Genomic DNA, 16,296 nt, shown 5'->3' with positions numbered 1-16,296 from the left:
CAAGATATTAAGCATTAGAGGTTGTGTGACACTTATTGCTGAAACTTATTAACAGTGTAAGTGATATGGTGGCTTTCATTCTGAAATTGAACTTAGATCAACAATTTAGTCCTTTGAGGCATAAACCTTTAGCTCTTTTGCAACTGTTTATAAGAAATAATGATAATCATTTAATATTAATTAATTTGTGTTTGTCTTTATATTACAACTGTTGTGTTTGTTATATATTGTTATGTGACCAGAGTTGGTCAAAAAGTATTGTGCCAAACCAATTTTAGGGAATTTTGTTAAATGTTTGTTTGGCATTTCATGCTTTTTAGAACTGATCAAGTTGACAAGTTCATTGATTTCATTAATTATACCATTTTGTTTCAAGCTGTTGAAATGAAATTAATGATTCTCATACCCTCTCCTCCCTCATACACACACACACACACTTAAACAACTTGATGTTACATTTATATAATGTTAAAATAATCGGTATTCAGTTTTTCTTTTATATCATGACAAATGCTACTAATTATGAATGATTACTTGTGTATTTGTATCTTAATTATTCAGATTTAATTTAAATGAAGCTATAATTATTATTATTATAAGTTCTTGATCTGCTAGCAGTGATGGTACCTACCAAAGAACTGAGACTAATTTCCAAGCAGGAAAGTAAATTTGAGCATAAATACTGCTGTAAGCCTTGACACAGTGTCTGAAGGGAAGACCACAACAATGGGAATTGGTTTAGTGTTGGTTTAGAAGGTTTCAGTCTGGAAATATGGATACCAGTAATGAACTATGGGAGAAGCTCAGAGCAGTGAAAATAACTTGAGTAAAATGGTTTGAACACTTGTGGAAGTTTACTATTCTTCCACAGTGACCTTATGTCATCTCAAGGCATTATGAAATATTTTTAAAAGCAGAAAAGCATGAATTTCACATATAATTCATACTTTGTGTTCTACAGTTGTTTCATCAGGATAAATGTGATTAAATTATAATTATTTAATTATGATACATAATTGAATTAATTAAAAAACTATTTACCCAAATTATAAGTATTAATGGCACATAGTATTACTAATGATTTGGGTCAGAATGGTTTTTAATTTAATTTAAATTAACTGTGTATCACATATTAGCATAGCCTTTTATTTAAGAGCTTTAGGGGACTGAGTCCACAACTCAGTTTTAATTCCTAATAAGAGCCTTTCCACTTTCACATGCATCACAAATGTGAGTTTTCTTGAGAAACAACTCTCAATTTTCATTTTCTTTCTTTTTTTAAAAAATCTCAGATTTTATATTTATGAGAAACCATAATTAAAGTTAAAAAAAAAAAGAAAATTGTTCAAAAATGTATCATATTTTGTAAACAGCAATGGAATATTGTATCTTTAATTTGATTTTAATTTATTAATTTTTTTCCTTTTTTTTTCTTTCAAAAGGCCCCAGAAAAAGAAAGAATTTGGTTTCTCTAACTTTGGTAATAAAATCAAAGAAGTATTTAAAAGTTCTTCAAGTAAGTTAGTTATATTGCTGATCATGTTAGTTTGAAACCTCTTTGGTGCCAGATCTTTGTATATTTGTTGACACCATTTTATCTCAACAGAAGAATTTAGTGCCAATTGATGGAAAATTGCTTTAGACACACTTGAGTGTATGTTTTGGTAATTATCTCTGTTTGAAAGGGATATCTACCTGGGTAGATAACAGTCGAAGGAAACAATCCACCCAACATTATTATACAGTTTATATTCCTGTGAGGATTGTGGTGGCAGAGTCCACTGACACACCTACCAGAGGGGGTCCTGTCAACCATTAGTTATTGATCTGGTTTGATTCCCAAATGAGGCCAATGATGGTTAGAGATTACGGCTTCAACAGAATGTGCATGTTCATAAAAGTCAGTCACACTTGACCAGTCAGAGACATAGTTAGTAGATTGTTCAGTTGTGCAACCATAAAAGGTAGTACGTTGACTCAGTATTAATTAGGAGGTTGTGTTTTAAAGGCTATCCTAAGTTAATTAAATGTGTATATCTTATGAGTCCTTGATTGCTTTCAATGAAAGCTTATAAATAGAAGAGTGCAGTGAATAAATTTTCATCTAAATTATAGTTGTTCTGTGTGTTTACCATCTGATCCTGGCAGAAATTTTTCTCGTCTGAAAAAAACCAAAGCATGTTCAGTTGAAAAGGATTCTTTAGTTTGTTCAAAAGCATCATAGTGTGGTCTTTCCTCTTGTCCTTGATGGCTTGGGGTAAAAATTGGCCCCTTCTCATCTTGTATGAGGAGTACCAAATGTCTTCATGTACTACCTACCTGATAAGAAACTTGGACACTTCCATGTCTCTGGAAATGGATCTGACTGACTTGGAAGGATCACTGTCAATCATGGCCTGGATCTCACCAACAAATTCAGGAGTTCTGTTCTTATCAGAATGATCAGAGTGAGTTTTCCGAGCTGCCATACCTTCATAAACACCATTAGACTCATCCAACTCTTTCCAAATCCTCTGTACTGTCCTCAGATTGACACCCAAACATTCTGAAATATTTGTATTGGAGGTGCACCATGTCATTTCCAAATTTCTGGCTGAGTGAATTGTGTCATGGTGCTATTTTTCTCACAGATGGTGCCCAGCTGACCCTACTATACTGTGTAGTGAACAAAATCAAAAACAAACAATGCACATGCATGAAATTAAAAATATAAAATGGCAACAATCTACCCATTGCACCCTGTACCTCCGGTTCTCTTTCTTCAAATGTTTTACCTAGCTTTTCTCTATCTGAGCAGACATATCCATACTTTCTCTTGGGTTTTGCATATCTTCGATTACATTGTTATTTTGGATATAAAAATATTACATCCTATGTTTCTGATATTTTCTCTTACAGTTGAAGGCAAACTTCCTGAAGTTGAAAACACGGACGATGCTGACACAGTTACCATTGCCGTATGTAAAAGTTTCACATCTTCTGTAAACACAAAACAGTTTAAAATCTCAAAAAAAAAAAGAGGAGAAAAAAATAACGAAACAAAAACAATTTAATATCTCCTGTTAAGGGAAAATAGTTTAATATTTATTTCTGTCCTCTTTCTTGTTCCTTTCTCTCTCTCTCCCTCCCTCTCTCTTCGTTTCCTTCCCTCTCTCTCCCTCTCTGTTTCCTTCCCCCTTTCTCTCTCTCTTTTGCTGGGTAACCATATACCTCCTCTGTTTCTGCCTCTCTTTTTCTCTGTTACACTCTAACCTTTCATCATTTGATAATGGTTCACCTCCGCCAATGCCCCCTCCCACCTGTTATAGCAAGACACCTGTTATAGCAAGACACCTGTTTCTGTCTCTCTGTCACACTCTAAACTTTCATCCTCTGACACAAGTTCCCTTCCTCAAATGTTCCTGCCTCTCATAATTCCTTATCTTGTGGGTTACTTGGTGACCCTGCCAGTGCTGGGGTCACATAAAAAGCATCCAGTCCACACTAACATGGTTGGCATTTGGAAGGCCATGTAAAATGCATTGAGTCCATTCTGCAGAGTGGTTGGTGTTAAGAAGGGCATCCAGCCATAAAAATCCTGCCAAATCAGACACAATAGCATGGGGTAGTATTTTACCTGGCTGGCTCCATCAACCGTCTTACCCATGCATGCATGGAAGACAGACATTAAACGTTGATGATGATCTTAATGCTGTTTAATATCTCCTGTTAACACATCAGTTTAATACCTTCTGTTGACAGTTTGATATGTCCTGTTAACACAAAACTGTTTAATGTCTTCTAACATAGAGTTGTTCAACTTCTGTAAACACAAAACTATTTAATATCTTCTACTACCACAAAACGCTTTAATATTTTCGGTTAACACAGAGCAGTTTACAATCTTCTAAGTGTTTTGAAATTTTGAATCTTTTATATTTTGATTAGTACCATAAATCCTCGAGTATAATCTGCACTTTTTCCCCAAAATTTATAGGTCAAAATCCCTAGTGCGTACTATATACGAGGTTAAAAATGAAAAATATTTTATAAGCAATGTCCGAGTCTCTATTTGCTGTCCGGCAATGTTTATTCAGACGCATTTTGTGATGTTGTGTGTGAAAATACTTTAAGCTAAGCCTGAAAGCAATGAAGTCATAAAAGAATCACCCATAACTTGCAGTTAGCAACATTTATTAAAATAAAAGTATTCAGATCACAAAATAGTATGTAACAAAAACAATTTGCAAACATATTTACATTCCCATATAACAGTTAAGAATATCACCATTATTGTATTACACATGCGCGGAAGTGTTTGTTCAACTAGGTGCTGCTGGCTTAATTACGCATGACTCAAGTTAGAGAAGGGGTGCATATTATACACAAGGTTTAGGTTTTTCAGAAGTAAAGCTCTCTAAGAATCCCCTGTGTATTATACTCAAGGGCGGACTATACTCGAAGATTTACAGTAATTCCTTGTTAGCCCACCTCTCCCTGTCACTCCATTCATAAATTATTTCTCTTCTCATTTGTTTTATATTTATTAATGTGTGATAGGAAAGTGAGAGATGAGATTCTGGCAAAAAAACACTGATTGTTTCAATGACAAAATAATGGTTTTACTGTGTATTAACCTTGGCAAATACAACGTTCTGGTTGGAAATTATTTCTTCACTAATCCCCATGTTTTTCAGGGGAAAATCAATGTAAATGAGAATAAGAAGAGTATTAATGTGAATAAGACAGGTTTCTAAATATTACCTAAATAAAACCATGGGTTCAAGTGGTTGTCTCAGTGTATTGTTTCATTAACTGTTTTATTTGATTAGCTTTGAATGCTAATTAACACATTTCCATTGTTTCTGGAGTTACATATAAAATTAGTGCTTCTAGAAATATCACTGATATTTTAAAATGTTAATCATCTCTAATTAGTCGTTTAATATGATTGTTGTTTGTGGTTGTTGGAAAGAAGATTGATCGGTGTTGGTAATTTGAGGTTGAGGGAGGTAGGTAGGTGTCAGTGGTGAGACATGGGATGGTGGGGTGGATGGAGACAGGAGGAGGTGGCACGTTGGATTGCTCTAGGGTTATTGTAGAGTTCACAAAATCAATGGGGCAGAGACCGTTTTAGGAGCAGCTGATGTGGCAGAGTGATGATACAAATAAAACATGTGATTCATCATCATCATCATCATCGTTTAACGTCCACTTTCCATGCTAGCATGGGTTGGACGGTTCGACCGGGGTCTGGGAAGCCAGGAGGCTGCACCAGGCCCAGTCTGATCTGGCAGTGTTTTTACAGCTGGATGCCTTTCCTGATGCCAACCACTCCGTGAGTGTAGTGGGTGTCTTTTACGTGCCAGGCGAGGCTGGCAACGGCCACGATTGGTTGGTGCTTTTTACGTGCCACCAGCATGGATTGTTTATAATAGATGTGTTTAAAATATATAAGCCAAAAGTCTGAAATGGTACTAATGATCATATTTTTCTCAGTCTTGTAGTTCTCTTGAAGATGAAATTTCATATGAAAACTTTTATGATTGGTCATCAAATTGGGAATGTCCTCTCCATGACTTGAGTACATGGAGAATTACCATTCCACGCATTGGAGGACGGCCAGACCCTGACAACATAAAGAAACTGTTTTTTGTCTTCATCATTGATGTTCATAGAGTTGATGTTTCATCAGAAGGTCAGTTTGCTTTTGCAAATTAATTTTAATGAAATTGGAAATAAATAGTTAAAATGTTTTTAAATATTTACATTAAAGCCACAGGTGACAAATATGTCCGACTGATTAAAAAAATCCTAGAATAAGAAAACAGACAAAGCCCATGCTGTTGTCACCGACAACAGCATGGACTTTGTCTATCTTCCTACCCTATTAGAGGATTTAAATAAAATTATACAAATGTATCCAACTGATTAAAAAAGTTCTGCTTATTTATGCAGCTGAGGATTGCTCTGCATTTAAATTGATGTAATGATTGCATTGTTTAATTAAATGGAGCTGCTTGAAACGGTTGTACTGCATCACCTCTGGATATCCTGTTGCTTATTTTGATTTTATTCACCTTATTTTGAAAGTATACTGATAATACCATACTGACTTGGTGCTTCAACTTAAGTACCTAATTCATCTGAATCTCAGTTATTTATATTAAAGTGTTATTTTGAGATATTCAGGAGACGTCTCTAGAAGTCTTCTGAATATCTCAAGTAATGTTTGGATATCTTAAAAACATTTACTCTAACAACTGAGACAAAATATATATGTCTTTACTGCCCACAAGGGGCTAAACATAGAGGGGACAAACAAGGACAGACAAAGGGATTAAGTCGATTACATCGACCCCAGTGTGAAACTGGTACTTTATTTATCGACCCCGAAAGGATGAAGGCAAAGTCAACCTCGGTGGAATTTGAACTCAGAACGTAACGGCAGACGAAATACTGCTAAGCATTTCGCCTGGCGCGCTAACGTTTCTGCCAGCTTGCCACCTTCCTAACAACTGAGACAAAATATTTTTATTTATTTATTTTTATTTTATCTAGTTTCAGCTCATGAGCTGTGGCCATGCTGGGGCACCGCCATTTATATTTGAATATTATTTAATAAAAGAATACATTTACAATAAAAGGTGTGTATGTGCAAACAGGGATTTGCAATTGTCCACTGAGGTTTGTGTTTTTGATACTAACCTCATGCCATCCTTGCCCCACCAGGTTTGCTGGCACCCCAGGTAAGCTGAACTTTGGCATGTACAAGCTGATGCTCGTTGGAATTTCTTTGTCTTTGTCATGCCCTCCTTGGTGCATCCCCTAGTTCATGGCTTCCTGGGTAACTGTCCGAGTTGCTGGTACCTTGAGCTGGCTCTGCCTACCACACTTATCCAAGACATGAAGTCTCTATCAATGATACATCTAAACATTGGTGAGATTTCACCAAAAATGTCTTCTCACGCATATATTTACACATCATATGGAACACATGTATCATACGGAATATCTAAATGGTTCTAAAATGTATCTCTATATGTGTGCTTGTGTGTTTTAGTGTCTCTGAAATATACTTAGAAAAGGAAATTTCTGTATTGTACAAAATCTAATGTAAATATGCTATATGAACTTAATGCATACATGGTTCTGGGTTCAACCCCACTCTATGATACCTTGTGCAAGTGTCTACTACTATAGCCTTATGAGTGGATTTAGTAGATGGAAACTGAAAGAAGCCTGTTGTATATATATATTTCTGTGTGTGTCTTTATGTCTGTGTTTGTCCCCCACCCCTGCTTGATAACAGTTGCTGGTGTGTTTATGTCCCTGTAACTTAGCGGTTCAGCAAAAGAGACTGATAAAATAAGTACCACGATTGAAAAAAAAAAGTTCTGGGGTTGATTCATTTGACTAAAATTCTTCAAGGTGATGCCCCAGCATGGCCACAGTCTCATGACTGAAGCAAGTGAAAGATAATTAATAAAAAACTACTTTGAATCCACAAGTAATTAGTAAATTGCTATTTTGATTTGCAGATGAATCTCAAAAGGCAAGTTGGACTGTTGCTAGGTAGGTGTTTTCATTATATTCAGAATCATTTATTAAAAGTAAATCTTCGTTAATACAATGTTTATTAAAACAAAAACTTGCATTTTAACAGAGATAGTAACAGGTCATGCATTTGGTTTGGCTGTTTCTTAATTCTTTATCACTTTTATATGGAACACGAAATGCTGCAGCAAGTTCTTAGAAAATGAGGTTGTGGAAGTTTCACTTATTCCTTGAAAACTTTTCTAAAATGGATTGAAATTATGAATTTCCATTTTATTTTCCCTTAACTCTGTTTTCTGGTTAAGAACAATTATTATCAACCACTCATTTAAATAAACTTTTTTTTTAATATTTTTGCAAAGATTTGAAATACTTAGCCTTGAAATATCTAAGATTTGTGTGAAATAATAGAATTTTAAAAGAATAGAATTAAATTTCACAAAGTTTATCAACTTATTTTAGTCAATTCTAATTTTCTTCATTTCTTTTAAAAATGGCTGTTGCTGTGTGTTTTATGTTTAAGCAGCATTTCTGAAACTGTGTTCTGGAAGAACCAATTTAAAGGCTGTCTTTGTTGTTTCGTTCTCTTTTATCTCTTGCAACTCTTTTGCAGGCGCTATCAAGAGTTTTATGTTCTAGAACAAAGACTGACTGAGTTCCATGGTAAGTCATTGAATATAGACTTTGTCCTTGTAAATATTGTGAAAGTCTTGTGTGTAAAGGTTTTGAGTTCAAATTTTCTGAGGGGTTTAGGATTATATCATTTAATGTCCATTGTCCATGCTGGCATGGGTTGGATGGTTTGACTGGGATGGCATGCTGGAAGACTGCACCAGACTTCAGTCTGATTTGGTACGCTTTTCTATGGCTAGATGCCCTTCCTAATGCCAACAACTCTGAGAGTGTAATGGGTGCTTTTATGTGTAACCAGCATGACACCTGTGTCTGCCATGATTGCGATTTTGCTTGGCTTGATGGGTCTTCTTCTCAAGCATGACATAATGCCAAAGGTCTTGGTCAATTCCTCTGTAAGGTCTAACACTCGAAAGGAACTCAGCCACTTTGCCTCCATGAGGCTCAATGCTTGAAAGGTGTTCATTACATGCGACCAGCTTGAGTGCATTTGGCTTGACGGGTCCTCTCAAGCACAGCACATTGCCAAAGGTCTCGGTCACCAGTCATTGCCTCTGTGAGGCTCAAAGTTTGAAGATCATGCTTCACTACTCCATCCCATGTCTTTCTGGGTCTACCTCTACCACAGGTTCCCCTCCACAGAGATCAGCACTTCTTCACACAGCTGTCCTCATCCATACGTATCACATGACCATACCAGCACTGTCGTCTCTCTTGCACACTACATCTGATGCCTCTTATACCTAATTTTTCTAAGACATTTACAATCTGTCATATATGAAGACTGACATTACCCATCCTGCGGAGCATACTGGTTTCATTTCTTTCAGGCCTACGCATGTCCTTGGCTGTCGCAACCCATGTTTCACTACCATGTAGCAAGTCTTCTGGTACAGAAGTGAGGCAGAGCTGTGTCAGCGTTTCTGATATTGGTGGTGGGGGTGGGAATAGGTGGATGCATCTCAAACAAGCAATGGCCACACACAAGAGATAGAAAGAGATAGAGAGATACCGGTAAGGGACTTGAGGCTTTTAGTGAGGCGAGGATCATAGCAAAGTATGGAAGTGGTCAAATTGAAAAATTTTAAGAATTCATCATCATCATGATGATCATCATCGCTTAACATCTGTTTTCCATGCTAGCATGGGCTGGACAGTTCGACCGGGGTATGGGAAGCCAGGAGGCTACACCAGGCTCCAGTCTGATCTGGCAGTGTTTCTACAGCTGGATGCCCTTCCTATGGCCAGTCACTCCGTGAGTGTAGTGGGTGCTTTTTACGTGCCACCGACACAGGTGCCAGGGGAGGCTGGAAACGGCCACGATCGGTTGGTGGTTTTTACGTCCCACCAACACGGAAGCCAGTCAAGGCGGCGCTGGCATCAGCCACATATGGATGGTGCTTTTTATGTGCCAGGGTAGGCTGGCAATGGCCACGATTGGTTGGTACTTTTTACGTGCCACCGGCACATAAGCCACAAAGTTATTTTAGCTCAAAATACACATTAGCGTCACATGTAAGTATGTTAGTATTACAAGTTAGAGAAGAGAATGGTGAGTGATTAAAAGCTAGAGGAATTTTCTTAAACTTAGCTGGGCATTTCATGTGGTAATGATAAAATCAACAAACAGCGGAGCAAGAATGTGAGACTTTGAAAGAGCAGAAGGGTTCTAGAAATAGGTTTATGTGGAAACAATCTCAGAACAATTAAAAAAGAAGAGTGATTTAGCTAGAAAGGGAGACGAAAATAGTTAATCTTCATTGTGTGTGTGTGGATGTGTGTATGTTCATCTTCAGCCCACATCCACGTTATTCTTTCTTCTCACTTTCTTACCAGCCAAAATGTAATTGCCATAGGTGCTTCTCTCTCTCTCTCTCTCTTCACTGCTATCACAATTGCTTTCTCTTTTACTCATTCTGTTGGTCATCTTAGTGTAAATGAATGTGCAATATAGAACAGTGAGCCCCTTTTGTCAGCAGTGTTGGTGCCATAATAAACTGCTCTTTATACTCAATGAGAAAACCCTTTTGTCTTGTCCTGCTGGGGACATGGCAGCCTCACATGTGCTGGTGCCACAAAGGTATAATCCAGTGCACTTTTGTAAAGTTGTTGGTATTAGGAACGGCATCCAGTCATAGAAATCACATAAGAAAAGAATGTCTGAATGAGATTTTGTTTCCCAAATTCCTTGAGAAAGGCAGCAATTCTGAAATAAGAATTTGCTCAGACTGTGATGACCTGCGTAACTCTTAACAGCAGGGAAAGCTGACATAAAATGGTGATGATAGTGGTGATGATGATCTTATTTATTGTGATGTTGATATTTATATCCGTTTTCTAAATCTGCAGGTGGCTTCTCTGCATGTCAGTTACCGCCAAAGAAATCTTTTGGTACAAAAAACCAAGATTTCATGGAGAGTAAAAAGGAACAATTTGAACAGTATCTACAAGTAAGTAACAGATGATGTGTGTGCGTATTTGGTGCTAAAGCTTCTGTTTCACACACACACACACACACACACGCTGCATAAAGCTTGCTCAGCCATCACTTGTAAGTGATTATCATCTGCTAGCAGGTATCATGCTTTTGCTAGTTGTTTAAGGTGCCTTTTGTGTAGTTGCAAACAGACATTAACACCCTCTCGGCGCTCGTCGTGGATGTTCTGTTGGATCAAACAGATGAAGAGCTGAGAGAATATTTGTGATTGTTTGTGACAAGCATCTAAACCAATTAACAAGAGGATAGTACAAGCTCCCAGGTCATACTCGTTTGTGAGTGATGGCTAGAGACAACGTATTATGTTCTGTTCTAACCCCTCTTTTCTCATCCTTTAACCCTTTCATTACTGTATTTATTTTGAGATGTTCTGTGTTTCTTTCAATTACTTTAAATATAACAAAGAATTTAGTAAAATAACTAAGCAATTATTCAGCTAGTGTTTGGAACATAAATTGTGACCAAGGTTTGCTGGAAGATTTTAATTCAAAACTTATGAAAACAAGACATTTGTACTTAGAGCCAGAGCCAGTTTCAGGTGGGCTGGTAATGAAAGGGTTAATTCCCTCCATCCCTTACCATAAAACTACCTTCCTCTCTACTGTCTCTACTTGCAACCCCACTCACTCAGGGAGGATCTTGATAGGAAGAGGGGTGGGAGCTATTCACAGATGACAGACCCCATTTCAAATGTTTACAACAAAGTAGACTCTGTTAGGGGTCAGTGTTGCTGTTAAACTGGCTGGCAAACACTACATATTAGCCTCTACTCTATGGGTGTGATAGCTCTGTAAATGTTGATATATATGTATGAAATTCTAGCAAAATACCATTGCTATTGTCAGCCTCTCAGCTGTGATGTGGTAGAGCCATTCTCTTTTAGTTGAGAAGTTAAGACAACTGAACCAATCAGATAAAAGTATCCTGAACTTAGTTTGAATTCATGAACACCAGGGGACACTTGTGCCAATAATGCTTTGTTGCCTTTCTTTGTGGAATGCAATTTCTAAGATAAGATGTATATTCCGTATAATAAAACATGAGTTGTTATGAGAAAAATCTGCTGCATATTATAGCTTAGCTTCTTGGAAAAGTGTGGAATACATTGAAAAATGTAGTCCTAGAAAGATAATGGTTGAGAAAAGGGACAATCGTAGATGGAATGTCTTTGATTATATGTCTCTCCAGTCAGAGCTGATCCAGAACCATAGAACTAAAGTGGTTGCTGGAATATATTATGTCAGAGAGTTCCATAAAGGGACCCTTAAGACCCCCACCCTCCCACCGAATGAATTTAGTTCCATTGAAGTGATTACAAGATGAGAAATTCCCACTGAAATATCAATAACTGAATTCTTTCCCTTACAATGTTTCTTTTCCTTCCAAATCTTATTTCTTTTATTCCAATCTACTCGATTTCCTTGTGATCTTTTTTATTGCAAATGTTTCTATTTTCTTTTTAATGCAGAAACTCGTTGCCATCCCCCAATTGCGAGGAAGTGAGTTACTTTACAACTTTTTGACCTCAAAAGATGAGCTAACCTCAAGTTTTCTACCAGACATAAATATTGGTAAGTATAACTTTGTTTTATTTTCACTCAGTTTATTTAATTATAAAATGATTCACCCTGAGACATTTTTCAGGTAATATTTTAATTAACAAAAAGGCAGCAAGATGGCAGAAACATTAGCACACCGAGCGAAATGCTTAGCAGTATTTTGTCTGTTTTTACTTTCTGAGTTCAAATTCTGCCAAGGTCGACTTTGCCTTTCATCCTTTCGGAGACAATAAATTAAGTACCAGTTGCATACTGGGGTCATTCTAATCGACTGGCCCTTACTCCCCAAAAGTTTCGGGCCTTGTGTCTATAGTAGAAAAAATATTTTAATTAACAATGAAAATAAAATAAAAAAAAAAGGGATTTCAGTGCAGGTATGGCTGTGTGGTAAGACGTTTGCTTTCCAGTCACATGGTTCCGAGTTCAGTTCCACAGCATAGTATCTTGGGCAAGAATCTTGTATTACAAGTCCAGGCTGACCAAATTTGGTCGTGTTTGGATTTAGTGTTCATCTGTTGGAGTGATGAGGACCATATAGTCATCATGGTGGGGGTGGAGTACTGTGGGTGCATTGGTGAGTGATTCGACCAAACTGCCTCCCCTCAGAATATTCTCTTGCAGTGTGGAGACAAAATGATGGTGGAATTTGATGGCATTGGTTTTCTTGGCTTTGCCTGTGCTTGGCTTGCCCAAAAGAAGCCCATTGTGTATGTTTCTTTGTCTTCACATCATGTAACAGTTGTAAATGAGTGTCCCTGTCATACAAGCAGTGTCTTTCCTTCCCAATCTTCTTCCATGAAAACATATCTGGCCATATCGGGCAAGATGTTACCTTCCTTGGAAACAGGTGAGGCTTGGCAACAGGGAGGGCATTCATCTGTAGGGAATCTGCCTCCCTGAGTGCACCCCATCTGACGACCCTTGCAAATCAGCTGGAAAGTGATGAGGGTAGGGGAAACAAGAACCAACACCATTGCAGTATTCACTTCCTCATTAAAGAATTTCTCTTATTTCAAAAACTCACCAACTCTCATTTCTTTCTAACATTCCACAACAACCTCTCTCTCTCCCCTCTCTCTCCTCCTCTCCCTTCTCTCTCTTCCACTCTCTCCCACTCCACCCCCACTCTCTAGTCATACTCTATGATGTAATATCTGTGATGAGGTTCTGAACTTGGGTTTTTGGTTCAATGCAATTGCAATGCTACCTTGGGCAAGTATCTTTTCTTTTAATCAAAGGCTGACCAATGCTTTGGGAGTGGAATTTCCTAAAAAGAAAATCTATGGAAGCTTATAATATATCCTAATCATCTACTTCCTCTTCCTCTCATTCCTCCTCCTCCTCTGCACTTCCTCCTTCTCTTCCTTCTCTTCCTTCTTGTCTGCCTCTTCCTCATCTTTTTCTCCTATTCTTCCCTCTCTTCCTCCTCCCTTCTCCTCCCCTCCTCCCTTTCTTCCTCCTCCTCCTCCTTTTCTCCTCCCTTCCTCATTCTCTATTCCTCCTCTCTTTCTCCCCTTTCCCTTCTTTTTTCTCCTCTTTTTCTCCTCTTCTTTCTCCTCTTTCTCTTTTTTCCCTTTCCTCCTCCTCCAATTCTTTTCCCCTCCCCTTCCTCCTCCCATATTCCTTATCATCCTTGTCCACATTATTTCAAACAATCATACTCTCTTTCTTTGCTTTCAGCCACTGCTCCCTTCCTCTCTCCATCCCTCTCTCTTCCTCTCCATCCCTCTCTCTCCCTCTCTTCCCTTCCTCTCTCCTCTCTTCCCTTCCTCTCGCTCCCTTCCTCTTCCCCTCCACTCTTTCTCCCTCTCCCTCTTCCCTTCCCCTCTCCTTTCCTCTCTATTCCCCCTTCTTTCCCCCCCTTCTTTCCCCTCTTCCTCTCCATTCCCCCCTCTCCCCCTCCCCATGTCCCCTCTCCCAATATCTCCTCCATAGCCAGAAACCTGTGCTTGTCCTTCAACAGCCACTCTTCTCCACCTTCTCCTCCCAGCTGATTCCCCCTTTAGTAGTGGGAGCTTTTCTACTTCCCTCTTCTTCTCTTCTTTGATGTTTTGCAAGTTTCACAGCAACCTCACTTGTGACAATGACATGTCAACACTCCGCCCACCAGTATACCCTCTGCAAAGTGGTTGGTGTTTGCATGGAGAGCTTGATTGGTAGTTCTTCTTGAGTACCACATATTGCTCATCATATTGCTGGTCATTTCTTCCATATGGTTCAAAGTTCTGAGACCAGCCCCTAACACCACACCTTTCCTTTCTTTTAACTTCCTCTCATACAATTGTATTCTCACTTGCTTTCTGTTTTTTTTCTTTGCACTGCTTGTCTGTCTTTGTCACTCCTCTTTTTCTTCTCTCCTCTGATGAATGACTAATGCTCAAAACGTCAAGACACTTTCTCTTTTCATTAAACACTAAACAATTTAGTATATTCAGGAAAATTGCCTTCTCCTCTGTTGTCTTTTTTTGTCATATTTACAGTATGCCTGCTTTTGTGTGAGTATATCATCATCATCATTTAATGTCCGTTTTCCATGCTAGCATGGGTTGGACGGTTTGACCGGGGTCTGGGAAGCCAGGAGGCTGCACCAGATTCTCGTCTGATCTGGCAGTGTTTCTACAGCTGGATGCCCTTCCTAACGCCAACCACTCCGTGAGTGTAGTGGGTGCTTTTTACGTGCCAGGGGAGGCTGGCAATGGCCATGATCGGTTGGTGCTTTTTACATGCCACCGGCACGGAAGCCAGTCAAGGTGGCACTGGCATCGACCATGTACGGATGGTGCTTTTTACATGCCACTGGCACAGGTACCAGGGGAGGCTGGCAATGGCCATATATATATGCATATATATATATATATATATATATACTTACTTTTACTTGTTTCGGTCATTTGACTGTGGCCATGCTGGAGCACCGCCTTTAGTCGAGCAAATCAACCCCGGAACTTATTCTTTGTAAGCCCAGTACTTATTCTATCGGTCTCTTTTTGCTGAACCGCTAAGTAACGGGGACGTAAACACACCAGCATCGGTTGTCAAGCAATGCTAGGGGGACAAACACAAACACACACACATACATATATATATATATATATATATATATACATACATACATACGACTGGCTTCTTTCAGTTTCCGTCTACCAAATCTACTCACAAGGCTTTGGTCGGCCTGAGGCTATAGTAGAAGACATTTGCCCAAGATGCCACGCAGTGGGACTGAATCCGGAACCATGTAGTTCATAAGCAAGCTACTTACCACGTTTTTTATTCTTCCTCTCACTCTGATACCACTAGTAAACCTAATTCTCTTATTGGGATCCATCTTGCCCTCTCCGCCACCTCGTGCAACCTCTAACCCTCCATCACTATCCTATCTATTGCATGATTCTGCTGCTGCTGAACATGGCTGTGTTGTTAAACAGGTCACTTTGAAACTACATGGTTTTGGGGTTCAGTCCCACTGTGTGACACCTTGGGCAAGTGATAGCCTCAGTCAAGCTGTTCAACCCATTCCAGCATGGAAAACAGACACTAAACGATGATGATGATGATACAGAGAGGAAAGGGAGAAAAATACATCCACATATAACATTTTGGGTGCTTAAGAATAGTACATAAAAGCGTATAAACTTCTGTCGTGTTGCTTATTCAGGCAGTGTTTGGTTGGCGTCCTTCTGTGGATTGCTGGAATGGTAGTTCCAATAGTTTTGGTATTATTTTCTTGTTCAGTTTTGGTTGGTATTTTCGAATAAAGTAGTCTTCCTTGGTCTTATGAAAATGTTCATTTTCAGTCCATACTTTGAAGACAGAGAGTATTTTGAGAATATTTATAACAACATTATTATTATTATTATTAAATTGATATTTTTATACATACTCACAGATGAAGCATGGGCAAATTAAATTTAAATTCTGAAGTGAATCTAACAGTTTTTTGTGTGTTTTTAAATGGTTTATAAACACCTTCCATGTTGCAATTGTTTTCATTCCAGCACAAGATCTCAGATCAGGTCACTTGTATTAATACAACATTATTAAAATACAAATTATCTCAAAAAAACCATCTCT

At 38.4% G+C, this 16,296-nt stretch overlaps 1 protein-coding gene across 5 annotated transcripts in view; it reads left to right on the top strand.

The window, feature by feature from the left end:
* Positions 1-16,296, top strand: part of LOC115210421 (sorting nexin-14) — a 196,563-nt gene that overhangs the window by 67,254 nt on the left and 113,013 nt on the right. For all 5 annotated transcript variants that reach the window (XM_036501945.1, XM_036501944.1, XM_036501943.1 and 2 more), the window contains 7 exons: positions 1,443-1,516; positions 2,899-2,957; positions 5,479-5,677; positions 7,521-7,554; positions 8,150-8,199; positions 10,519-10,619; positions 12,135-12,237. In XM_036501945.1, coding sequence (XP_036357838.1) covers positions 1,443-1,516; positions 2,899-2,957; positions 5,479-5,677; positions 7,521-7,554; positions 8,150-8,199; positions 10,519-10,619; positions 12,135-12,237 — 620 coding nt within the window. The remainder of the gene's footprint in view (positions 1-1,442; positions 1,517-2,898; positions 2,958-5,478; positions 5,678-7,520; positions 7,555-8,149; positions 8,200-10,518; positions 10,620-12,134; positions 12,238-16,296) is intronic.

The sequence above is a fragment of the Octopus sinensis genome, linkage group LG4 (genome assembly GCF_006345805.1).
Source record: "Octopus sinensis linkage group LG4, ASM634580v1, whole genome shotgun sequence".
Lineage (NCBI taxonomy): Eukaryota > Metazoa > Mollusca > Cephalopoda > Octopoda > Octopodidae > Octopus > Octopus sinensis.
The sequence above is the reverse complement of the archived record's forward strand: the minus strand, read 5'-3'. Positions and strand labels throughout refer to the sequence as shown.